Source organism: Mercenaria mercenaria, chromosome 9 (genome assembly GCF_021730395.1).
Source record: "Mercenaria mercenaria strain notata chromosome 9, MADL_Memer_1, whole genome shotgun sequence".
NCBI classification, from domain to species: Eukaryota; Metazoa; Mollusca; class Bivalvia; order Venerida; family Veneridae; genus Mercenaria; species Mercenaria mercenaria.
In genome coordinates this window covers 26227882-26255638 of record NC_069369.1, presented here as the reverse complement: position 1 = coordinate 26255638, position 27757 = coordinate 26227882, and the positions used below count along the sequence as shown (strand labels likewise).

Here is a 27757-nt window from a genome sequence, read left to right as displayed (position 1 = left end):
TTTACAATGCATAATGCTATTTATAATATAGCCACTGAAAATTCACATATTATAACTCAAAGAGCTACACTGTTTTCGCCTCTGATTAAAAACATATTCGATAAACTAACAATGTCTGAAAAAATACCATTGTATGTGATATAAAATACGTGTATAAAAATAATATCCATGGGGTCCATTAGGTTAAGGGTTTTACTTCACATTTTCCAATTTTTATTTGATTACCTACAACAATTAGCCAAAGCTGTATAACTCGTACAATCGACTACAATAGCATTAACAACAACAGCATGGCATGAAATTTCTGATACGCCTAATATCAAAATAAACAAGAGCTCGCAGAACACAAAATGCCCCCTTGAAGCATTCAGAAACTGCACAAGGAACAAAAATGATTAAGTCACTGTGTACTGGGTGTTTGACATACTGACCTCAAATAAATAATTCAGGGTCATTTACCAATCTTAAGTGACCTCCGTATCAAATGTGATCTTAGACCAAAGTATTCTTTAGGTATTTAGCAAAAGTAGTTCTACTGTTCTGGGTCAATGTGACCTTTCACCTACTGACCTCAAAATCAATAGTGGTCATCTGTTGGTCATGATCAACCTCCCTTTTAAGTTTCCTGATCTTAGGCCCATGTGTTCTAAAGTTATCGTCCAGTAACAGTTTAATTGTTCCGGGTCATTATGACCTTAATCAACCTCCTTTCATGATCCTAGGCCCAAGCATTCTCATGTTACCGTCCGGAAGCGGTTTAACTGTTCTGACATTTGACCTACTAAACTCAGAATGATCAGGGGACCTAAAAATAAATAGGGGTCATCTGCTGGTCAAGATCAACCACTCCTTCAGCTTTTATGATTCTAGGCCAAAGCGTTCTCGAGTTATCGTCTGGAAATTATTTAATTGTGTTGGGTCAAAGTGCCCTTGACCTTTGACCAACTGATCTCCAAATCAATAAGGATTATCTGCTTGTCATGATCAACTTCCCTATAAACTTTAATGATCCTAGGCGTAAGCATTTTTGAGTAATCATCCGGAAACGGATTAGTCTACATACCGACCAACCGACATATCGACCGTCCGACCGGCAAACTGCAAAACAATATACCCCTCCTTTTTCGTAGTGGGGCATAATAATAATGATAATGAATAGAATTTACAATGCATCATGCCATTTTTATATATCCAATGGAAAATTCAAATGTTATAACACATAGAGCTACATTGTTTCCACCTCTCATTCAAAACATATTCGATAAATTACGTCTGAAAAACATTGTACAATATATAAAAATACGTGTATAAAAATAATATCCCTGGGGCCCATTAGGATGATAAGGGTTTTACTTCATATTTTCTGACTAATATTCGATTACCTATACAAATTAGACAAATGTGTTTCACTCGTACAATCAACTACAATAGCATCATCAACAAAAACATGGCACTAAATTTCTTATACGCCTAATATCAAAATAAACAAGAGCTCGTAGAACACGAAATGCTCCCCCCCCCCTTGATGCATTCAGAAACTGCACAAGGTACAGAAATGATTGGGTCACTGCGCACTGGTCGTTTGACATACTGATCTCAGATCAATACATAGAGCTGCTTTTGAGAAAAGCGCATGTCTCCCACAATTACTCAATTATCTAAACAGTAGTATATGAGTCAACCATGCAACAGGACCTCAAAAGCTTAATCATCTGACATGATTAGTCTTGGGTCTAAAAGGACTTATATACTACTCATGATTAGTAGTAAAAAGGTCTTATTAGCCCAAAGACCCGATTTTCGGTAATTCATGGGCCGATTTGACTAGTTATCAAACTTGGGCCTAGGACTTATTGGCAAACACATTTTGTTAAAGTTTGGTGAAGATCGGACTTGGAGCGCAGAAAAGTGGGGCTAAAAGGACTCATACTACAAATTATTATTACATTAGAGGTCCTTTATGTGTCCCAAGACCTGAGCGTTTTTCGGTAATTCAAGGGTCACAAGTCCGTAGTGCCTGGGCCGATTTGGCTAGTTATCGAACCTGGCCGAGGACTTATTGGCAAACACATTTTATTCAAGTTTGGTTAAGAATAACTTAAGATCGGATGAGCAATGTTGGACTTAAGAGTGCGGAAAAGATTTGTGACAGATGGACAGACAGACAGACAGGAGTAAATCAATAATTCTCCCGCCACACAGTGGTGTGGGAGACATAATTATGGATAATTTACCAATCATAAGTGACCTCCGTATCAAATGTGATTTTAGACAAAAGTATTCTCTTATTTAAGTTATCTGGCAAAAAGTTCTACTGTTCCGGGTCAGTGTGACCTTGACCTTGAAATAAATGACCTCAAAACCAATAGGGGTCATCTGCTGGTCATGATCAACCTCCTGATAGATTACCTAATCCTAGGCCCAAGCGTTCTAAAGTTATCGTCCGGAAACGGTTTAATTGTTCCGAGTCAAAGTGACATTGACCTTTGACCCATTGGTCTCAAAAATAATAGGAGTCATCTGCTTGTCATGATCAACCTCCCTATCAACTTTCATGATCCTTGGCCAAAATGTTCTTGAGAAATCATACGAAAACGGACTGGTCTACATACCGACCAACCGACATACCGACCGGCAGACATCTGCAAAACAATATACCTTCTTTTCAAAGTTGGGCATAATAATAATGAAATGAATAGAATGTACAATACATAATGCCATTATTATATATCCAATGTAAAGTTCAAATATTATAACACAAAGAACTACACTGTTTCCGCCTCTGATAAGGGTTTTACTTCATATTTTCTGACTTTAATTCGATTATCTATACAAATTAGACAAATGTATTTTACTTGGACAATCAACTACAATAGCACCAACAACAACAAGGCACTAATTTTTTATACGCCTAATATCAAAATAAACAAGAGCTCGTAGAACACGAAATGCCTCCCCCTCACCCCTCTTCAGAAACTTCACAAGGAACAGAAATAATTAGGTCACTGTGCACTGAACATTTGACGTAATGATCTCAAATCAATAATGTTGGATAATTTACCAGTTATTTGGCAAAAAAGTTCTACTGTTTTGGGTCAATGTGACCTCGACCTTTGACCTACTGACCTCAACTTCAATAGAGGTAATCTACTGGACATGATCAACCTCCTATATTGTTTCCTGTTTCTAGGCACAAGCGTTCTCAAGTTATCGTCCGGAATCGGTTTAATTGTTCCGAGTAACTGTGACCCTGACCTTTGACCAATTGACCTCAAAATCAATAGGAGTCATCTGCTTGTCCTGAACAACCTACTTAATAAAGGTGAAACAAACGTAAACGATGAATTGTTTTGTTTACATGTGGCCAGAACGTTTCCGATGTTTAAAGAAGCCCGACAGGCGACAAAGGTTTATTGCGCCTTTGACATTATAAGGCAAAATTTGTTAAAGCCCTTAATTTTGCCTTTTGCTTCGCATGAAGGTAAGAAAAATGAAGTTTAATGAAATGTTTCTATAATACAGACATACAAGTAGTGCTTCCAGTTAAAACTTCATAGTACAAATGTAAATGCAGTTGAAATTCGGTATCAGAAATTCCAAGGGATCGGGCGTTTTAGGTCGAGATAACCGAATGTCGACTTAAAATGATATTTTGTGCACGTATTTTGGGATGGGACTTGGAAATATATTCGAGATGCCGGACTTATTGGATAAGTGAGTTCGAGGTATCGGGTTTCAACTTTAGTTATAAAAGTGCTATTAAGTAATAACCAACATAGTATAATTCCAGTTAATCAGCGCAACGAAAACATTTGCCGAAAACGTACACGAAACATTAAGTTTCGTACAAATTTCAGTACTCGTCAAATACAACATATATTTTGAATACATGTCCAAAGATCTTTTCAACTTAATCTTTTTGCTAAATATATCGAATTTTTAATGTTATGTGCGTCTTACAATGTTTTACATACGGGATATTATACAATTAATTCAACTTTCAATGGACTGGTTAAAAATCAGATATACATCAATATAAAAGTAACACGAATTAAAAGAATAGGTAATTTAATATAATATGAATAAGAAAAACTCTTGTGTAGTCTGCATTACAATTCTTTAGACAAAATGTTTCTCAAAATTCCAATATATTTCAGACTAACCAAACCTACTCTGTACATTTCTAGCAAGCAAACATATAATAGACTGTATACTGTAATATTTGCTACAAAGAAATGATGCACTGTTTCCTTTCCTTTCAAATCAGATTCATTGAAATGTATCTATTTCCACATGACCCAAATAAATGTCCAGTCACATTCTAGAGAATATCAATGTCACCTGAGCATATAGCTTTAAGTTTAACATGCACACATAGTCTTTGGTCATATCCTATTATACAATTTCCCCTTAACACAAATAGAATAATGGTATGCTGTAATTATGTTTACAAATGTTTAGCTGTTTTGCTATTTGAAATACATGGGCCATTTATGATAAAGTAATATAAAGTTATCTCATGTGCATTTGTGAAAAACTCAAAACATCGGCCGATGTCAATATTACAAATATTTACGGAGGGTGTTTAACAGGTGTAAAAACTTTTGACAAAACAGCATCTCGAAACTCCCATTACACGACCGATTTGACTCTTGATAGTAGGCACGTACGACATGCAAGAGAAGGGCAAAATTAAAACTGATCACCCCTAATGTAGGAAAGCTATCAAAACTGACAAATAAATTGCCATTTTATAAAACATTCAGTTATAATACAATTGCATAGATAGAAAGAAACAATAGGTTGCAGCCAATGCGCTTATGTAATATAATTAACAAAATCAATATTAGATTACATTTTTAAAGAAGTGTTGTTAGCAATAATCGTACACTGAAAAAGTACAGCAATTGTTCATATTAAACACATCATATAACAAAACTAGAAAATCTGGACAAAAGTTACGTTTGAAAATAAACGAAAGTTGTCAGCTGAGGTGCCATTAACTCAAAATTTGCTAGATTGTCTAAGAATAATTTCATTATCATTTGATAAAAGCCCTGGAAGTTGTAACATATTTAATTCCACTATTTCTGTCTTTAGATTGTGACAAAAATTACGACTCCAAGGCAATCTTTAAAGTACGACGAATTAAAAAAATGAAATCTCTTCACAGTAGTTACATTATATTTAGCAATAACTAACACTATTAAATTGGTAAGTGTCATTTTCACTCCTTGACATTTTCAACTCTGTCTTGCCGAATACAAGTTATGCTGTAAAACGTCAGCCATAGAAAACTTTCTCTTACACTTTTCTAAGTTAGCGACCATGCTTCATAAAACAAACCAAAAGCAACAGCAATTTTTATAGACTAGGGAATATTTCATGGAAGATTATTCATATACGCTTTGAAGATTTACTGTTTGTCAGCTAAACTTGTCTGTCAGCTCCGAACATGTTAAAGTCCCGTTAGAACATTGTTCGGATCAATGTCGGTCTTAATCATTGCTCTATATAATTCATCAAATGTAGCATCACATGCTGACTTTTTCAACCAATGACTTAGCATAGCTGTGATTTTGTCCACAGGTGTACGATTCTTTTCATCCATATCTATGTGATCTAGTTCTGCACGAGTCATTCCAAGCTCGAAACCAAGTGAACGAAATTCTTTGCCAATTTTCTGTGCCATCCTGCTTAATTGTTTTTCTTTCGGTGTTTGTTTAAGGAATGCAGCTGTAAAAATGTCGTTATCTGAAATGACATGGTTTCTCTGTTTAATACAATAGAAGCAGCTGGAACAAGAGTATTACCTGTCGTTTTCATTATTTCTCCGTACGATTAATCTCTTCCATCATTAAATTGTATTTCGTTTTATTTTACTTTCATAATAGAACATACAGTCTGGTAATGTATACGACGTCTTATTATTGGATACTGCACACAATAACCGTACCTTTAGATTAACCGATTTACGAACAGTTTCTTAATTTTTTATATACTTACTTATGTTTTGGACAATACATCATTTTTTTCTTAACAACGTATTTTCGTTACATTAGACATATTGGCTTAATTGCAAACACTTAGCTATAGTTTATTGGGATGTCCTTTTAATTACTTATACTTTTAATAACTAGATTTTATGGCATCAAAACGTATTGAAAAGAAATTCTAAACTAGAGGTGCTTTTGAGAAAAGCGCATGTCTCACACAACTGCCTAATAATCTGAATAGTAAGTCTGTCTTTGTATACTGTTTTTGGCCTATTGGTTTTTACATGTTGGAGTAACCGGTCTACAATGCTGTACAGGTCTACAATGCTGTATCGGTAGTGTTGGAGTAACCGGTCTACAATGCTGCACCGGTAGTGTTGGTAATTATGTTCAAGGGCCATAATTCCAAAGTGCCTTGGCCGATTTGGCTAGTTATCGATCTTGGCCGAGGTCTTATGGTCAAACACATTTTGTTCAAGTTTGGTTAAGATCGAAGGAGAAATGTTCGACTTAGAGTGCGGACAAGCTTTGTGGCAGACACACAGACAGGAGTAAATCAATATGTCTCCCACACGACTGTGTGGTGGGAGACATACTTCTAAACAGGGGGACAGTGCGGAGGGGGGAGGGGGGAGGGGGGATAATAAAAGACGGTTCCCTGTTGAAAATATATGTTCCAATTTAAATGTATAAAATGCATACCAGTAATATTTGGAACCCAGTATTTCAATATTTCTGATGTGCGAACAGCATGTCGACGTCCATGACCACTGCATCGAATTTCTTTTTTCTCGGACAAATATTCGACTTTCCACATGCACTGTGTTTCCTTGAGAAACGATTCAGGGCAAGCAACATATGTTTCTATCTCACAACTACCTCTGACGGACTGGCATAAACTTTCTGTGATGTAATCTCTCACATTTAAGCATAAATCCCTATCAAGTTCTGTAAACTCACTGTACGTATTGATCCAAATTTGTATTACATTGTCCCTTAAGTATACGTATATTTCATGCATGTCTGTCAAATCGAAAACTCCGCATCCGCAAAACATAAGGTATTGTCCATTTTGTTTTGAAATCGGCCATTTTGTAATGCATTCTGCCAACAGCTTGTTGAACATTTGGACTGGAATTATCCTTGAAGGTGTTGTGAAACACAATTTTGTGGTAGACCTACATCCTCCACAATTAAACATGATGAGACTGTCCGGCACTGTTTGTTTCAACACACAAGGGGCAACGTAGAACTCCACATCCTTTGTAAAAACAAAATCATATTTTTAATATATTCCTCTAACTATCGGAAATTTGAAATTTTATCAACATCGTTTACATATATAGCAATTGTTTTGATATTTGCAACACCAGTAGAAATATATGTTGTAAGATTGAACAAAATAATCATGTCCTGCCATTCATTTCATAACCTGGTCGTTCCTTAATTGTAAAGGTAAAACGCAAATAAATTGATTTTATAAATGAACTTGGGGTAAATGCGTTTAGGGCATGCCAACCTCGCACTTACCCTATTTTCAACAAAGTTGGCAAAGAAAGTGTAAATGAAATTTATCCACGCTGAGAAGGGCTCTAACACTAGTGACAAAATACCGGATCGTATAAAGTGAAACATATAAATAGGGTCATAAAAAGTATAATTACATCAATGTACTCAACATCTTGTCTGAAGTCACCAAGATCCTAATTTTAAGGGCACGACTAACAAGCTGCAAGACAAAATTCCACTCCCTCCTTTTTCGTAGGATTTAGGAGAAAAGCATCAAGGAGTCTTTCACTTTATTAGTCATCGCACCATCAAATAGGAAAGCGTAGCGACTAATTGTGGAGTGGTAAATCACCAAACATGCACTGTGCTTAAACATTTTCGTATTGTATTCTCTTAATAATTTTTATTATTTTACAAATATTTCATTAAAATGAGCATTATGTTTAATTCACTAAAATTTTTAAACTACATCCCCATAAAACCACATTCGTGAAAACAGAAATAATATACTGTTCACTCTTCATATTTAATTTATTCTACATTCAAATGTTCATTGTTTTCTCAGTATTGCAGTAAATAACATGAAAAGATTAATTTTGTAAACAATTGTTAATATGCAATCCATTTGTTGGATTGCTGGTTTTATACAGGGTGTAATTTCTTATTTTTTAAAATAGGTCGCTTACATCATTTCTGTGACCTGCACATTGCCGTGGTCGTGCAATTATTCCCAATTTCTCCATGAATTCTAAAATCAGATCTTTACGCTCGTGGAAGGGACTACTAGCACTCCAAACTGCATCTACAAAAGATTTCATCCAAAAGCACGCTTAGGGATATCTGTAACACGAACAAATAGTGTCATGGGTTTTCGGACAATTTCTGTGTTGTTTGCCATCATTGTAAACAAAAGTAGGTAAGGATTTCACATACTGACACATCTGTCCACCGTTTAACTTACTTTGGACAATATAGAATCTAGTGTTATTCGGCATCAAATAAATGAATACAGTTTTGCTCCGTTGCTGAGTGTTTAAGTGTTTAAGGTCGCTGACTTCGAATCACTTGTCTCTCATCGATGTGGGTTCGAGCCTCACTCGGGGCGTTGAATTCTTGATGTGAGGAAGCCATCCAGCTGGCTTACTATAGGTTGGTGGTTCTACCCAGGTGCCCGCTTGTGATGAAATCATGCACGGAGGTGCCTCTGGGGTTTTCCTCCACCGTCAGAGCTTAAAAGTCGCCATATGACCTCAATTGTGTCGGTTCAACGGTAACCCCGCCCCCCCCCCACCCCCCCCCCCCCAAAAAAAATACCGGTATCTATTCACAACTTAATTGCGAGTGGTGCATTTTTCATCGCTTAGATGTTTGACAAAATAATACCCGGAATTTTGGTGCCTTTTCTGTTCGCGCAAACGTTTTACATCGGGATAGTCAAAGTTGACAGATTATGTTTCTTGTTTCAAATCCGAATGCACTTAACCCTTATCATGCTGGACACGATTGATTCTGTATATGCGACAAGTGCAGATCATGATCAGCCTGCACATCGTTGCAGTCTGATCATGACTTGCACTGTTTGCAATTCAGTCAATATCTATTTGGTTTACTCCTCTTTTAATAACAGTTAAAGAATGGTACTGTCTTATGGACAAGTTCATTATAAAAATTTAGCAGGATAGGGTTAATCTGTTTTCAAATTGCACGTGAATCGGGTGAACTTTGTATGGAATAGAAATAACCTTACAGACCAAACTTCTGAATGTAGCAACATCCCAAAACAACTAGGCTACAGGACACCCATGAGGAATCTTCTACACTCTAATTTTGTTGGGTAGTTGCTTCCTGTTTTCTAAGATCTGGAACGGTTTGGGCGTTTGTCCGTAACAGCCATTTTTTATACATTGCTACAAAATATACGCTATATTTACATTAAATATTTAATAGTATAATTACGACATAAGGTAACGTATGTACAATGAGTACAGTCACATATAGACGCACTACTAGTATAATATTTAAGAGAATGATTTCTCATTTTGTTAAGTTTTCAATGAGGTTATATTAATTAATTATTTGTTTTGTATATCGTTAACTGGTCTAAGTTCGCAGATATTTTATTTCGACTGATAGCACGCGATATACTTTGATCCTACATGCGCTTGACACCGGAAGTTCAAGACATAAAGAAACGCTAGCTGTCAAAAGAAAAAGCTGCAAAATATGTGTTTTAAGCAAGTAGGAACAATAGATACATCTACAGTCATGCATTTTACCTCCATTATGCTATTCCCTATTTTTCCACAATTGAATTATCTAACATGACATGTATCAATAAACATCATTTTACTTTTCAAAACTTCCCTCCAGCTGCTCGGCAGACTTTCATTTTGACAGCCTAGTTCTGATTTCGGTAGCTGAGTGCACCCACTAAGTATTGATTTTTAATTAATTTCAGGCAAATCCAGTTCCCATCAAGCAAAAGTAAAGACTGTACTCGCCAACCTCTCTCCAAAATGCTTATAAGTTTGTAAATGAGCAGAAGGCTTCTGTCTGCAAGGTTGCTAAGATATATCAGGTGCCAGAACAGACATTAAAGGACAGAGTTAAGGGAAAGATTAATCCAAAATGTGTAACAACTAGAAGGGAGCCTGTTTTGCCACTGTTGGAAGAAGCAAAGACGTCCAACATTTAAAAACGATGGCGATGTATGGATACGGATACATACTAATTAAGAAACTGTAGACATTGTTACAGGCTTTGCAATACAGGTTGGAAAGAGAACAGCTGACCAGCCATTAACATTTGCTTGGTTTGATGGATTCAGGAAACGCTGGCCGGAACTCAAAGTTCAAAAGCCAAGAAGGTTGGGGCATGTTTGGACAAAGCTGGTGAGTCAAAAAAGTGAATGAGTACTTTAGCAATCTGTATAAGACACTAAATAAACACAGTCTGCTTGACAAGCCACATTTAATATTCAAGTAGATGAAAAGGGTATTTCCATGGACCATAAACCCCCGCACATTGTACATGCATCTTGAAATCCACCTGCTGTTACTATTGGAAAAAGTAAAACTGTAACAATTTTGGGTTAGTGTGGTAGTGCTAGTGGAGTGCCTGTTCCTCCATATCATGTTTTCCCTGGAAAGCGTATGTTTCCAGAGTTACCAGACGATCATCTCCTGGAACATATGGTACAGTAAGTGGACTGGATACTCACAGATTTTCCGTCACTGGAATTGATTGAACAACATTTCATGAAATTCATACCAGGACGTTTAACAGACTTTGTGGATGGCCATAAGTCGCATGTATCTGTTGATCTTACTGAGTGGGCACTTGAAAAGGAATGTCATTCTTATTTTTGTTCTTCCAGCTCACTATTCACATAACAGCCCATGGACGTTGGCTCTTATGGTCCATTCTAGACAATTTACAACAACCAGTGCCATAAATTTATCTGGCTTACTAGTGCCACTATTTCAAGGTACATTGTCAGTGAATTGTCCAGTGAGGCATATGCTAAAGCTCTCTGTGCAGAAAACCTCCAATCAGCGTTCACGAAATGTGGAATTTATTCATGTAACCGTGCAGCTATCTCGGTGGAATAGCTCATTCCTGCCCAGGTGTTTGAAAGCTGTAATAGTGATGACAGTCAGTCTACTGTTGCAATTGGTGTCATTGTTGATGACCCTGTTGATGATCCTGCAGATTTCATGAAACAGAAAGAGTCTGATTTAAGAAAATCAAACAAGTGTCCTCTGACAAAAATAACCAGGAACACTAGAAAGTAAAGTAGTGTCTGGTAAAGAACTATCTAACTAATTACTCTTGCAAATGAAAAGTTCATAAAGAAAATTCAAACAAAACTGGAAAGAAGAAAATCACTGGTCAGGCTGTAGACACAGTCGGTTCAAAGAAGAAAATGAATTTTGTTCCTCCCGCAACTAAACCGGCATGTAGCCCAAAGACAGGTATGCAAACAGGGAACCCATGGATCATGATCAAAACACTGATGAAAAAAACTGTTCTTGACGAAGACCCATGCTTTGTATGTGGTTGGCACCAGCCTCTCAACATGACCATGAACAGCAATGGGCACAGTGTGATGGTATGATTTAGGATAGGCCTCGCTTGCACTGGGTACATCTAAAATACTGCTGCCCAACTATATCTGTAGAAAAATGTGACACATTTTATTGTCCCCATTGTGTTGATTTTGAGGAGTAAATGACTCACAATACCGCAAATATCTAAAAGAGTTAAACAGTTCTACATAAGTTCAAATTTAGTGTTAATGTGCTCAACAGTTATTTGATCATTGCCTTAGTGAACATGATACAGTTTTTATTATTGGCATTGATTTGTCTCGTGAAAGTGTGTGACTTAACTGACGTAATCCACGAACTTGCATGCTTTTTAAAATGGCTGTTCCTATGAAAGTTGATGTTGCTTACGTTTGATTTTGGAAGGATTCGCTTGTATTTGGGTGAATTTGCTGTGAATAATATGGAAATGGATTAAAGACTTGGCTGTAAGTATGGTTTTACTGATTAACTTATCTGTAATAATAGCAAAGGTAGTTAATTTCTTATATCCACGAACTTGCACTTATCCATGATACATAATGAATAGTTGATACAAATTGACGTTATTTTCGGCGTTACGTAATTTGTAACGTTATATTCAAGAAAAGACACAATGACCTGTAATAAAAAGTACAATAACATATAACTGACATGTCACCATTCGGAAATGATAAAATAATTTCAACGAATGTCAGATGAAAGGAGAAATATGTTCCCATAAAATAATAAAGTTTTTCATGAGAACGTATTGTAAAAGGTTTTTTTCCTGAAGTGCACCAATTTCCAGGTCTTAGAAAACAGGTGTATGCTTTACAGAAATTGTGCTTTCAAAACATCATAGTGTAAAAATTCCTTATGGAGGGGGAGGCTTCGTAACTTCGGGCCAAAGTATAAACAGGCTTGCTGTATGTATTTTAATCTACTTCAAATAGCCTTTTGAATCTTTTAAAAAAATACAGTCTACTCATGTGCAGGTTGTCTTTTACTGAAACAACGCATATAGAAGACGCCACTCCAGTATATCTACTTGTAAACACATTGAAGAAGAAGTTTTGATGTGAAGAACCAGATTAAATCCTATCCACAAGTAGATAAAATTTCGATGCCTGTTGACCCTATGTTTTTGTATCATTTGAAAGAGTTGTGTCTGCTGAAGAAGAACTTGGTAAATAAGATGACCATGAATAATAAGCACGAATCAATACATTTATGTTTTTTGAATGCGGAATGATAAGTCTTACACTGTAATAATTGAAGTTCTGTTGAGGAATCATTTTGACAACAATAAAGTAAAAACCACAAAACTTCTATAACATAATTGTATTATGTAATTTATATTTTCTTTTTCAGTAGATAATACACTTTCAAATGATACCAAAATTATATGAGCTTACCAGGCATCAACATTCATTTTAATAGCACTGCTGATTTGTGGATCTTATACCTTAAGCTATGCTCCTTAGTTGATAAATAAAAAAATGTTGTTTCTTTAGGAACTGACTTGGGAAATCTCCGACTGTCTGGATGTAAAATGTTTATGCAAAGAAATAGAACGCCGCTATTTCGGGTATTATTCTGTCAAACATCCAAGCGATGGAAAATGCACCACTAGCAATTTCCTGATTATAGAAGTTGTGAATAGATGCTGGAAAAAAGATTTCAACAGCTTTGAGTTAAAATATCAGTGAGAGAATCTGTAACCATGGTATGAACTTTCACCAACATTAAATGAAGGATGTTTTCTACCTGTTGGTAACATAAATGCATTTGTTTACTGATGCATGTACTGTCTCTTAAAATTGTCACAAACTGTCAATAAAGACAAGAGCTGTCCGTAAGACAGCGCGCTCGACTTTTCTCAGTTCTTGATTCTGAATTACAGCTTTGCAAGTAAAAATATCCAAGTTAAAAAGGGACATAACTCAGTCAAAATTCAAATCAGAGTAATGGGGATTGTTTCTCCTGGTGTAGACTTTGATAGTAAATAGTATTTTAAGTTTAAAGCCAAAAGCTTTAATAGTAACATAGATATTGGACTTTATCAAAATTTTTAACAAAAAATTCTAAGTATAAAAACGGCATAATTCTGTCAAAATTCAAATCAGAGTTATAGGGATTGTTTTTCCTGGTGTAGACTTTGATGGTCAATAAGTATTTTAAGTTTCAAGTCAATAGCTTTGAGACTAACAGAGATAATTGCCTTTATCAAATACTTTAACCAAAAATTCTAAGTTAAAAAGGGGCATAATTCTGTCAAAATTCAAATCAGAGTTACGGGGATTGTTTCTCCTGGTGTAGATAGTAAATAAGTATTTTAAGTTTCAAGTCAATAGCTTTGATAGTAACAGAGATATTTGACTTTATCAAAAACTTTAACCAACGGCGACACCGACGCCGGCGCCGGGGCGATAGCAATAGCTCTACTTTTTCTTCGAAAAGTCGAGCTAAAAATGTCCGAATCACCCATATTTCTAGCTTCTTGTTCGTGTTACCGATATCCCTAAGCGTGAATACAATGTGTATCGTTTAAAAAGTGTACAAATGGTGTGCTAATAATGCAATGTACTTCAGTTAACTAAATACAAAACAACCATAGTGGCCTTAAGTCGCTCTTCTGACTTTTGACATTTGACCTTGATTATATGTATGACACACTGAATCATGAATGGGAACAAATGTGTTTTGTTTAAAATCGTAAAACGAGTACAAGTTACCCCAACTGAAAAAATGTGAAAGAAAAAAAATGCAACAGACCTCGACAGACCTAGTTTAATGATGATCTACCAAGTAGCTGAAGGAAGAAAAGTAAAGATATTTCTATGTTATCTCCAATGTCCCCTTATATGGTACGTGTATCCATTTGAAGAAACTTAACAGTGTTGATATATTTTTAGTCCTTTTGGATCATGGAGAACATTCATTTTTACTATAACAGAATTCCGCTTAAGCTGTTGCTAGGGGAGAGGGAGGCGTGAGGTGTGTTGCACATTTCATAACCACTCTTGAACAGACTCTACTACTATGTCGTTTGGTTGCGTTCTACGTTTCCATTTGTCTTTTCACATATTTTATCATTTTGAATACTACAGACAAAGTTTCAACTTTGATGAAGCTTCAAGAGAAGTTGTCTAAAGTTATTTTCATTGTTTAACCCTATCGACTCCAACAAGGGGCTAAGTTCCCGGATTTGAACAAGAACAAGTCTGATCAAAATCTGTCAATCGTTCATGAAAAAAATTGTATAGTTGTTTTTCTATCTTAAGCATTGTGTCAAAAAGGGATAAAGTTTCCGTATTTGAACAAATGTAGGACATGACCTCATAGACTAGGTTTGATGAAGATCCACCAAACGGTCTATGAGAAGAAGTCATTTAGATGTGTTTCCCCCATTTGAACAAGAAAATATATCATAATGATGCTAAAGACAAAGTTTGATGAAGATCCATGACGCTACAAACACAGTTTGATAAAGATCCATCAAGCGGTTAATAAGACGAAGGGGCCAAACGCCCGGATTTGAACGAATTTGGGAGCATCCCCTTAAAGGGACCAAGAATCCCATTGAACGAATTTGAAAGAGGACCTTACAATGATGCTACAGACAAAGCTTGATGAAGATCCATCAAACAGTGCATGGGAAAATTAATTTAAAGATATTTTTATTTTAGCCTAGGTGGCCGCTAAGAAAGGCTGAGTGGACGCAAAACTATCCACCTATACTAACCGCTCACCCGAACCTTCGGTTCCGGTGATCTAACTAAGTACTACTTACCTATTAAATCTCTTTTCAAAATTCCTGTATTGCTGAATTCAAACCAATATATACACAACTCTTGGTCCTTGGCGCAAAATTTCCTTGCCGTTATTAAACTTTTCAGCGCATCAACTAGCCATTGTGGTTGTAGAAGTATGAAGTCCTTTAGGTTACCATCACTGAAATCAAGTAAACACTGACACTGCATTAAGCGCCCAAGGTGAGCAATAAAAAAAACTACATCTTTCCTTTCTGTAAATATGATACCAAATTTACATCATTAATGTGGCTGTAGTATCAGTGGCAAACAGTGAAAACACTTTCATGGCAAACGATGGAAAATGTTTCAATACTCCACAAATACTCTGGATACTGGCATTTGGTGGAAAATGGTGGAAAATTTTGACTGGAATTTTGATCCATCCTCTGTTTTTTTTCAGCGTTTTCCATCAGTTTCCTCTCGAAGAGGCTTGTTCAATACTCCCTCGTTTCCATCGATGTTTCAGTCAAAAATGGTGACAAATTTACAGAATGGCTGGCAGTCCTTTTTACCCATATGATATTGTAGAACGCAGCATCCAGTTGTCTTTTTTGCTTATACAAATCACTTTTGAAACATTTTATTAGTATGGTGTTTGGTTAGGAATGTTACGTTGTTTGTTTTCTGAATGTAATTGCCGCGAAAATCAAAATCATGTAATTACTATGCAATGGTCCCAACAGAACACTGCATATTATGTATTTTTAAGAATTTGACTTTGTACGTGTTCAGCTGGAATCAAAGATATCAGTTTAACGATATACCAAAACTATTATCCACTGTTCACACTTCTACCGATATAACAAAGGACAAATTAACCCAAAACATTTTAAATACAGAGAATGTTTCTTATTTCAACGCCAAAATGCCTGCAAGGGTAGTGCATTTATAAACAGCAACATGCGTTTTCTGTGTTTACCAATTAAAACATTGAAACAAGAGCTGTCCCTAAGGCAGCCAATGCTCGACTATTCGAAATATTGTCATAGAAGCAGGAAAACAATATCCAAAATATTAGATATCTAAAGTGTTTCAATCCAGTACCTGCATTGCTAAACTTTAACCAGAAGTTTTGAGTTCAAAAGGGGACATAATTTGACCAAAATGCATGCCAGAGTTATGGGACTTCATGCGATCAACTAGTTTCATATCCCCGAAGGCACATGTGCAGTTTCAACTTAAAATCTGCATTTGTTCTGCAAATAGTAACTTGCACGCAAACTTTAACCAGAATTTTCTAAGTCCAAAAGGGGTCTTAAAATGCCCAAAATACATGTCAGAGTTTTGGACTTGATCCAGTGAGGTTGGCGATTGATTTAGAAAAAGAAAAAATAAGTTTTAAATCTATATGCCTTGAAGTTATAGCTGTATGTACTTGCACGCAATACTTAAACCAGGATTTTCTAAGTCCAAAGGGGGCATATTTTGGCCAAAATGCAGGTCAGAGTTACGGGACTTGATTCTATCAACTAGTTTTATAACCCCGAAGACACATGTGAAGTTTCAATTCAATATCTACATTAGTTTTGGAGATAATAACTTGCATGTAAAGCTTTAACCAGGAATTTCTAAGTCAAAAAGGGGGCATAATTTCCCCAAAATACATGTCAGAGTTACGGGACTTGACCAAGTGAGGTTGGTAATTGATCTATAAAAGAGAAAAAATTAGTTTCAAATCTGTATACCTTTAAGTAATAGCTGTATGTACTTGCAAGCAAAACTTTAACCAGGATTTTCTACGTCCAAAAGGGACCATAATTTGGCCAAAATGAAGGTCAGAGTTATGGGACTTGGTGCTATCAACTAGTTTCATAACCCGTAAAACACATGTGAAGTTTCAATTCAATATCTGCATTAGATTTGGGGATAATAACTTGCATGTAAAACTTTAACCAGGATTTTTACGGCTCACCAACACAGTATAGGTTAAATGGCGCCAAACAGGACTACAAATTTTGGTTCCATATCTCATTTACATCGAAATAAAAACATGAAGCGTGGAATCAAAATTTGCATGCCTGCTGGAATCAAAGAGTTACTGCAAAACCAAGTGTTAAGACCCTATTAGTCCTCTTACGATCATGCAAGGGTAAGACAGTGGTACCAATTCTTTCCATACACAGATCGTCCCAGAACCACATGGGGCATCTATATGCCTTTTAGTAATAGCTGTATGTACTTGCACGCAAAACTTTAACCAGGATTTTCTAAGTACAAAAGAGGGCATAATTTGACCAAAATGAAGGTCAGAGTTATGGAACATGGTGCTATCAACTAGTTTTATAACCCCGAAGGCACATGTGAAGTTTCAATTCAATTTCTACATTAGTTTTGGAGATAGTAACTTGCATGTAAAACTTTAACCAGGATTTTCTAAGTCCAAAAGGGGGCACAATTTGCTCAAAATACATGTCAAAGTTATGGAACTTGCCCCAGTGAGGTTGATAATTGACCTAGAAAAGGAAAAAAATAAGTTTCAAAACTATATGCCTTTATATGATAGCTGTATTTACTTGCATGCAAAACTTTAACCAAGGTGTGCCGGTGTAATGAAGTATTTCGACCCCCCGGGGGTCATTATTCTATAGAAAAAGTGACCCCCCGGTCATAGTATTATGACCTCCAGATCATACTATTATGACTCCCCCACGTGAAGTAAACTGAACCTCACGAAGAATATTGTCTCCCATAAAAAAAACGACCCCCGGTCTTTTGGTCAAATTTAGTGATACCTCATGTATCTAAGGCCTAACTGCTGCATTTTATGCCCCCACTCGGGGGAAGGGGGCATATAGATTTGCCCTTGTCCGTCCGTCCGTCCGTCCTTCCGTTTGACCATTAGCCCCAGATACCATCACTTGACACAGAAATCAGAGCATTCCGCAACGGGAAAAGGGATTCTATTTCTAGACGCTGTATCTTGGTGTATACATTTTTTTCAGGAAAATAACAATTCACAATACGTTCACAAAACACACCAGTGTCAATAATCCCTGCAAACTTCGGTATGAAGTAATTCTTCAGAAGAAAACTGCACAAGAAACTGCTAGCATAGAACTTAGTATTAATAGAAGTTGCAATACTTAGCAGGGGCAGTAAAGTACGGTAGCGGCAACAATAGAAAGTAGTAGTAGTAGTAGTAGTAGTAGTAGTAGTAGTGGCCGTGGTAGTGGCAGTTGCAGTAGCAGCAGCAGCAGCAGCAGCAGCAGAGGAATAAGTGACAGCAACAACAGCAGCAGGAGAAGAAGAGGTAGATGTACAAGACGTATTAGTGGAAGCAGGTATAGTAGTAGAAGTAGTAGCAGTTGTAGTAGCAGTAGTAGAAGTAGTAGAAGTAGTAGTAGAAGAAGAAGTACATGTAGTAATAGCAATAGAAGTAGCGGCACCAGTAGGAGTAGTACAATCAAAATGTTAACTATTGGCAATGGAGGGTATTAGAGTTGTAGATCTAGTATAATTGTCCGTTAGGTTTGGTGGGGATCACTTTTTAATAGATATTATCGTCGAAAGTCTTTTTGGAGCCAGTGTTTTACACGGAAAGAGTAACATTTTTAATTAGAATAATGTCCGGGAATCGATATTGTATGAGAGTTCGAATGTAGTAATTTCGGCAGTAAGTATTTTACATGTAAGGAGTCACTTTTTCTATAGAATAATAACCGGGGTCGTTATTCTATGAGATTCGAAGGGAGTCATCTTTAGGGAGTCAGTATTTTACTTGGAGGGGTCAGTTTTTCTATAGAATAATGACCGGGGGGTCGTTAAACACACGAGAAGAATATTGCTGACGACTCGTGGTACAGACATGAAAAATAACTCTCGGTCACGTTTTATAAATTAAAGAGCTCCTTGATATGGCACCACAGGTCAGTGTCCAATTTCTTCAATACGACAAGAATATCATACGAGTTTTTATTTATTCGTCGGAAGATGTAAAAATGCATTTAATGGCAATAAACATTGAAACAATGGTAGTCACGAGTTGTATTGATTAATTGTATGTGATATGACAACGATGTTGATGTTGGGCCGCTTTTGAGGTAGTGACGTTGCCTAGGAGACAGCAAACAAATATTGTGCATGTCATGAAATCTGTAATTTAGATATACGTGTAACGTATTTGATATGTCCAAATCCATCTTATTTTCAAATTTTAGCAAAATGGGACTAGAAATAAAGAAATGAGAGCACTTTTCCGGGTATTTATTGAACACCCCTCGTATATTGCTATTGTATTGCTTCAGGTGAAAGATGTTTAAATGATGACAAAATTATTTTCATTTGAAACAATATCGATCCGAGTCATTTGTGATTTTGCTTAAAGTGATTTTGTGATTTTGCTTTAAGTCCAAATAATGGTTACCATAAAACATAATCATTTTGTACTTAACTCATGTTTGAATAAATGAAAGTTTGTTTGCAGGAGACTCCGTGCCAGAATGGTTAAGGTCACTGACTTCAAAACACATGCCCTCGCTTAGGGTATAAAATTCTTTCATGTGAGGAAGCCATTCAGCTGGCTCTATGGAAGGCCGATGGTTCATGAAACGATACATGGAGGGCAACTAGGGTCTACCCCTAACTTCAAAAGCTCGAAAGACGCCATATGACCTATTTTGTCGTTCTAACATTATTCCCAACAAAAAGATGTGTCTGCCCCTCACCAAGGCGGTCCGAAACCTCGCTTGAGGTGTAAACTTCTCCATGTACGGAAGCAATTCAGCTGGCTTACGGAGGTTGGTTCTAACCAGGTGCCCGTCTATGACTAAGACAATGTCCAAAGGGCCATTTTGGGTCCTCCTCTACCATATACACCAGGAAGTCGCCATGTGACTTAACACTGTAATGGGCATTTTGTAATAATTACAGAAATAAGTCCAAAATATTTGTTTCACAGCGAAACAATATCCTTCCTTCCTTATTTAAGTACTTTTCTTGATTCAAAAGACTTTCGGGTTTCAATCACTGGAAAATATTTTAAAATAAGAAAAGAAATATTTGAATATGTATTGGAATGAAGGCCGTGGCCAACTGGTCACAACCTTCAGCAGACTTATAATGGTACTTGTTTTTCATTACAAATTTGTGAGACATTAAGCGCTGGCGGGACATTTATGAGTTAACATTTAGCAGTTAATACTAATGAGTTATGACTTAAAATTTATTACTAAACACTTAAAACTAAAGTTTCGCGCCAGAAGTCGACGTGCAACTAAGATGGACGATAGAAAAGAAGGGGTCACGTAAGTCAAATATTTATTATTTTACCTCACCTAATCGAAGGTGTGAGAGAGATATTTTTTATTCATGGTGTTTGTCTGCCCAGCTGTGCTGCTACTAATCACATCTAAAAATAGTTTGGCGATTCTCTGCCAGGACAGTATAAGCCTGGTGTATTCGTAATGCCAGGAGAATCTAGTCAAAATATTTTGACGCTGAAAGTTGATTCTGACATATTTTTCGGCGACGCCGTCTAAATTCGTTTTCGTTACCTATGCCACGTGACTTCAGTTAGCAAATCAAACTACTTGATAACGCATTATAGATAATTTATCAAAATGGATGATTTATGCAACACTCTGCCTGATTGGACGAGAGTGTCAATTTCTATCACTCTGTTGATTGTGCTACGCTGAGTGAAATGTAGACAAAGCGTTTATCCTAAACGACGCTGTTCACAGTTTTAAAGCTAACTTTGGCTCAGTATATTTAGCAAGAATATTGATATATCTCAAAATGATAAGTAAGTTTAATAAATATGATAAAAGCCTGTTCAAATACCAACATATATCAAATTAAAGAAAGAGCTGAATACGGTCTGCGTATCACATGAATAAGGGTGTGATAAGAGTCTTTTATGTAGAGAAGTGCTTTAAAAGATTTTCCTTGTAACAATTGTCGTCTGTATATGAAAAGGTTTCTTGCTTTTGTGACTTATTCAGATTGCATATTAAAATGAGTATTCAATTGCTTTGATATATTTGCTATAAATTATTTAACTGATTTATTATATATGAATATCTTTCTTTAGTATGGTATGCAAATATTGAACTCAGTTGAAATCTGTTTTATTATATATATGCTATATAATGACTGAATCTCATTACACTGAAATGAAGGTACGCTGCATACAGTTTATCTATGTGATATGACTACGGTCAAACTTTGCTTATGAAACAGAAATATTGAAATAATTACAATTGTATGTTTTGCTTGACCTTCACTTTTTTATAGGTGTGACGTCAATGTCCAAAGATTCATGAATAGCAAATATGCATTTGTTAAAGCGGGATCAGTTGGCCTATTTTAGAAATAAAATAAAAATAATAAATTAAAAAATCCTTAGATTGATTTTTTCTCATGTATTCTAATCAAACTTGATTTGTAGCATCAATATTAGGCCCGCAGCCAACTTTGTTCAGCTGGGACATTTAACCCCTTTTAGGGGCTGCTGGAGCTAAAAACTAGAAATGCCTTTATACAGCGTCTCATGAACAGCTTGGTGGATCTTTGTCATACTTGGTCTGGAGCATCATTATAAGGTCCTCTTCCAAATAGGAACTTGGGCCCTATTAGGGACCACTATAGCTAAAAGTAGATATGCCTTTCTTTGCATTAACCACTAAAATGTAATGGATTTTTATCAAACTCGATGTGTAACAATATCGTAAGGTCTCTTGCTATTTTGTTACAAATGGGGATAGGGACCAATTTAGCTAAAATATAAACACGTTTAATGACCTCTTCTCATGAACCGCTTCATGAATCTTCATCAAACTACTGCTGTAATTATTCGTCTAAGGATAAACGAAACAAAATTGCAACCCTACGAAACCTTTGCGAAAAATTAAAAGAGAACCATCTAAATTGTTAAAGTGCGGTGTTTAGTTTTGCAAAATGTTACATGAAAGATGAATATTAGATGAAAAATTCATAAACTTCTTTCCTTATTACAATTCGCCGACCATCATTTTTAAAGATATTTCTTGTTATCATTAGGCCATCTGGTTAGAGAAATTACCTCGATCTGAAGATTGCTTCGTTTCTTGAAAATTTTGCGAATTATTTGTAATGAAATGTAACATTATGGCAAGTGCATGTACATGTTTGTATATTAAAGGGACAGTCATAGACTATTGTGGATTCATTGAAAATTAGAATCTACATGTATATGATTTTCATTTGACAGTTTTAAATCACGAAATATTAATCAAAGTAAAGCAAATACAACGAAATTATTGTAATTTTTAATGAATCCGCATAAATTGACGCTTTCGTATCTTTGCAGCAATTTCATATTTCAATAAACAGTTCGAGAAATAACTTCGAATTGTTTGATGAAACTTGACGCGTCATTATAAGGTCCATATTTATATTTTGAATAATGTCAAAATGTTCTGAATAAAAGATGTATAAATGTATGTCTCGTTGTTATGCATGCATATTTACATTGTCCAATAAATATCCACCATTTCTTACTCACTGAGCAATGAGTGGTCATATCAGTGTATTCTAATCAAACTTTAGTATAATAAAGCAAAGAGAAAAGCTTTAATTAACGTAGCATATGGTCAATATTGCGTAGTATTTGCAATATAGTTTTTGCTTTACATGTAATTCACTGTCGTTGACCAGGCAACGCCACACAGCTCTGTATCCAAGACACCGGTCACTTGTTTGCATTTCACTGTTCACAAATTCACTGTTCACAAAGGCAATAACCTCGTAAACCGGTGTATACATACAGCGCCGTCGATGTAAACCGTTCTTCTTCAGTATTATTTTCAGTTGTCCTACACATAGATGAATTTTATATCGCACAAGCAGCATGCAAACAATTTCTTTCCTTGCTCGAAATACATCAGCATTTGTTGTAGTCTCTCAAGTCCTGTTTCAGATACATGCAGATCTGTAGGAACTACCGCATTTTTAACAGAGACATGCACTTTCGCCAGAGTAAAAAAAGGCCCGCATAATAGACAACTGATGTATTGTTGCTATTGTTTTTTTCTCTTGGTGACTGAAAATTACAAAATAGAGTTCAGTTAGTTTAATTCTGACAAGATATGATGCTTATTGATTCACTTTCCAGACCACTTCATGGTACAAAAAAGTAACTGGTGTCCTAACGATAATGGCGTTGCACGCAACCACAGCGAGACTTGAAACATATAATACTTAGGCCTATTTCTAGACGAGCATGTTTAGAGTGTTTGAAATGGAAGTGCAAAGGCACAAGTAGAAAGAAGAATGAGGGAGGGAAGGACAGGCAAAACGAATAAATAAACTCTATGTCTGATACAAATAAAATGATAAATGTTGTCTTACCTTTTCTGTTGGCATCCATCTTGGTTGATATTTTCTTCTGGCGCAATATTGCGAAATAAGTACTGTAGTTCCAAGTGATATGTTTTAAGTGTTAAGTAATAAGTACTAAATAGTAACTACTAAATGTTAACTCATAATGTCCCGCCAGCGCTTCACTCGAACAATCTTTACGTTTAAAAGAAAGATAGTGTAAATGTGTCTACTGTAGAATCAAACAAGAGCCAAGTTCTTTGATCAACAAAAATTTGATTGTATTCTCTGGAAAATACCTAAAGATTATCACAGATAAATCGACGTAGTAAGAAAGACTCGGTTGTTTAGCGTTAATTACATAGACTCTTTCCTTTCTAGACCATCACTGTACCAGCATACATAGTATCGTTGATGTAGATTCAGTTGTTCATTAACATTTCTAGTACTTGGGAGAGAGATAAAATTCTTTACGATGATGTAAATTTTAAACGAATACTTACCTGAAGTACAAGATGAATCCTGCCTCATGATGAAATCGCAGGAAAAGTTCCAATTCCTCTGAAGTTTCTATCGGTAAAGGCATGTTCTTGTTTGCGTCTTCTAAAACGTTTTTCTCCAAAACCTGTTTGTGATTTAACGAAACATTATATGTCACTTGTATAGAGATTTTCTGCAACTTTAACATCGAAATGCAGACAGCATTTTGTCATGGGTAAAATGATATTTATAGTCCTACTTTTTTTAGTATTTGGTTGTATATGGTAGTTCAGTTACTGATACCATTACAGTCAGCTTAAAACGATTATATCAGCTACGTTTTCCATACGAGATCACGTGCCTTTTGTGAATGTGGATTTCCTTTTCATTATACCTGATGTATTTTATGGATAACTGAAGTACACGAAAGATCTGTTTAGCATAGTTTAAAATGTGTGCACATTCCTTTCAAGTATTACTAACTGCTTTGTAGTTATTTCCATCTACATCCTAAGCTATATTTCGAATCCACATCAGTGTCCACATCAGCGAAGGGCAAGTAATTAAAATTCAATGAGCTTAACCATACTCAGCCACGTAGGTCACTCTAATATACACTAGTCATTTACAAACACTAAAAGAAGATGTGCTACTACAGTAGATATAGTCAGGAACACTGTTTATTTCCGCAATACTCTGAAAAATGTCCAATGAGTGCGTCTTCATAGTCTTGAAAAGTAGATCGAACCATAAGACTTTAGTACATGACGATGTATTGTGACCATTTCCTTCACGGACAAGAATGATATCTGATGAGAAATTGTGAAACATGCGTCCGGTTTACTCTGTTCTCAATTGTGAAATATACAATACAGCCTAATAGTTTAGAGAATGGATCCAGGTTTCAACACCATACACTAACTAAATGCAGGGTTTAAACGAGAACGGCTTATTTTGACACTGACTATTGCATGAACTGTGGAGCTCAAAGTTTTTATTTACGTCTATTTTATTGCATCAGTATCCTTTTAACTTAGATGACGATATTTACAAGTTCTTAATCACTGTTTTGATATTGTCTCTACAAACGTGATATAATGTGAAATTAATTTCCTACAGGTGAGTTATGAGAATGTTTGCATCAAAAATTTAATATGTGAAGTTGAAACGTATGCACAAAAAAAAAAGAGATGTCGTTTGAAAAATCACTGTCAAGATCATCAGTTTAGATGTCGAGAATTAATATAAAATTAAATTTGAAATAAGACAATATGCCGTACAATCAATTCTAATTTTTGTTTCGTATTTCATAAAAAAATCTTAATTGTCTGTATTTGTATACTGGATCCAAAGGTCATCTTTTTTTAACATCCTCTGTAAAAGCAAATAGATTATAACATACCGTGTGTCTTCTTTCCTTAAATTCCATCAGCGATCGTTCCAGTATAGCCCATCTTGCTGGGTATAACTCATCCCAATAACTTTGCTTTGTAGCTGTCGTAACTATTTCTCTCTTCAGCTTTTCTAAATTTGGATCAATGATTGAGTTGTCAAGCATAAACTCGGCATTGGTGAGGTGCACAAATGCTTCACTTTGTGCCAGACTAAGTCTAAGCTTGGCAAAAAACTCATCTGCTAATTCCTGTTTCTTTCCCTAAAAGACAATTCAAATTTCCGCAGTTGAAATTTCATATAAATGACCAAAAAGAACGAAGTAGCAGATTTCTAGAAATAAGCTATCATTACAATATTACACTATTTAATGTAGCCGGGTATGTTAGAGTCGGATATAAATGTGGATTGATGCACTCCTAAAGTTGTTTAATCACCACCAACCTATATTCCGAGCTTAAGAATTTTTGTTAAAGTTTTATATAACATCCAATATATCTGTTACTATCAAAGCTATGGACTTGAAACTTAAAATAGTTATTTTCTATCAAAGGCTACACCATAAGAAACAATCCCCACAACTCTGATTAGAATTTTGACAGATTTATGCCCCTTTTACTGGCAAAGCTCTAATACAGAGTCAAGTACTGAGAAAAGTTGAGCATGCGTTTTACAGACAGCTCTTGTTATACCCCCACAAAACGAAGTTTGGAGGGGTTATATAGGAGTGAGCTTGGCGGTCAGTAGGTCTGTTGGTTTTCATGGTTTCCAGATGATAACTCAAGAAGGGCTTGATCAATTTAAATAACTTTTGGTACACAGGTGTGACATCAGAAAATACAGGTCAAATTCGACTTTGGGGTCAGTAGGTCAAAGGTCATGGTCACAGTGACCCTGAACAGTTAAACGGTTTACGGATTGAGAATGCTTGGGCCTAGGATCATAAATTTTGTACACAGGTGTAACATCACGAAATACAGGTCAAGTTCGACTTGAGGTCAGTAGGTCAAAGGTCAAGGTTACAGTGACTCGGACCAGTTGAACGGTTTCCAGATGATAACTTGAGAACGCTTGGGTCTAGGATCATAAATGTTTGTACACAGGTGTAACATGATAAAATACAGAAAGTAGACTTGAGGTTAGAAGGTCAAAGGTCACAATAACACCTAACAGTTAAACGGTTTCCGGATGATGACTTGAGAACGCTTGGACCTAGGATCATGAAAATTGATAGGGAGGTTGGTTATGACCAGCAGATGACCCCTAATGATTTTGAGGTCAGTAGGTCACCGGTCAAGGTCACAGTGACCCAGGGCATTTAAAGTGTTTTCCGATAATTACTTCAGAACGCTTTAGACTAGGATCATGAAACTTAATAGGGAGGTTGGTCATGACCAGCAGATGACCCGTATTGATTTTGAGTTCCAAAGGTCAAAGGTCAGAGTGACCCGGAACATTCAAACCTTTTCCGGATAATAACTTGTGAATGCTTGGGCCGAGGATCATGAAACTGCATAGGGAGGATGATCATAACCAACAGATGACCTCTATTGATTTTTAGGTCAGTAGGTCAAAGGTCAAGCAAGTTCGGCTTTGACATTGGCTTAGTTCTGTGACCAGGCCATATTGTTGGGGTATAATTCGTCACTCGTGTGACAGCTCTAGTTAGCTCACCTGTCACGTAGTGAAAATGTGAGTTTTTGTGATCGTCTGTCGTCGGTCCGTCATCGTCTGTCCACAGTTTCTTGTGAGACGATAGAGACCACATTTTGCAATTGATTTTAATCACATTTGCACACAGTTTGTTTTTGCATGACATCTTGGTTCATTTTAAAAGCTGGCCAAATCCCATCATGGGTTTCAGTTATTGCCATTTTACATTCAATTTTAACCACACTCGAACTCAACTTGAGTCACAATAAGATTTCAGTTAATTTCGGAACCGGCTAGATTCCATCATGTGTTCTAGATTTACTGTCTCCTTTCGGCCATATAGAAGATTCATTTATGCTATAATTGATACGAACTTGCAGAGAATGTTTATCTTGATGATCTCAACTGGGTCATGTGTCAAAACCTAGGTCACCAAGTCAAAGCAAAGGAAAAACTTGTTAACAACCTAGAGGCCACATTTATGATCCTATCTTCATGAAACTTGGCAAGAATGTTTATCTTGATGAATTCTATTCTAAACTTAAAA

At 36.1% G+C, this 27757-nt stretch overlaps 1 protein-coding gene across 1 annotated transcript; it reads right to left on the bottom strand.

The window, feature by feature from the left end:
• Positions 1 to 27562, bottom strand: LOC123546061 (uncharacterized). Its single transcript, XM_053550471.1, has 7 exons — positions 27533 to 27562; positions 25568 to 25819; positions 24189 to 24310; positions 15366 to 15526; positions 8192 to 8307; positions 6699 to 7257; positions 1 to 5754 (listed from the first exon to the last, which is right to left on the bottom strand). The coding sequence occupies exons 1-7, from the start codon at positions 27560 to 27562 to the stop codon at positions 5459 to 5461; spliced, it is 1536 nt and encodes a 511-aa protein (XP_053406446.1). The 3' UTR covers positions 1 to 5458.
• Between the last annotated feature and the right edge of the window lie 195 nt (positions 27563 to 27757).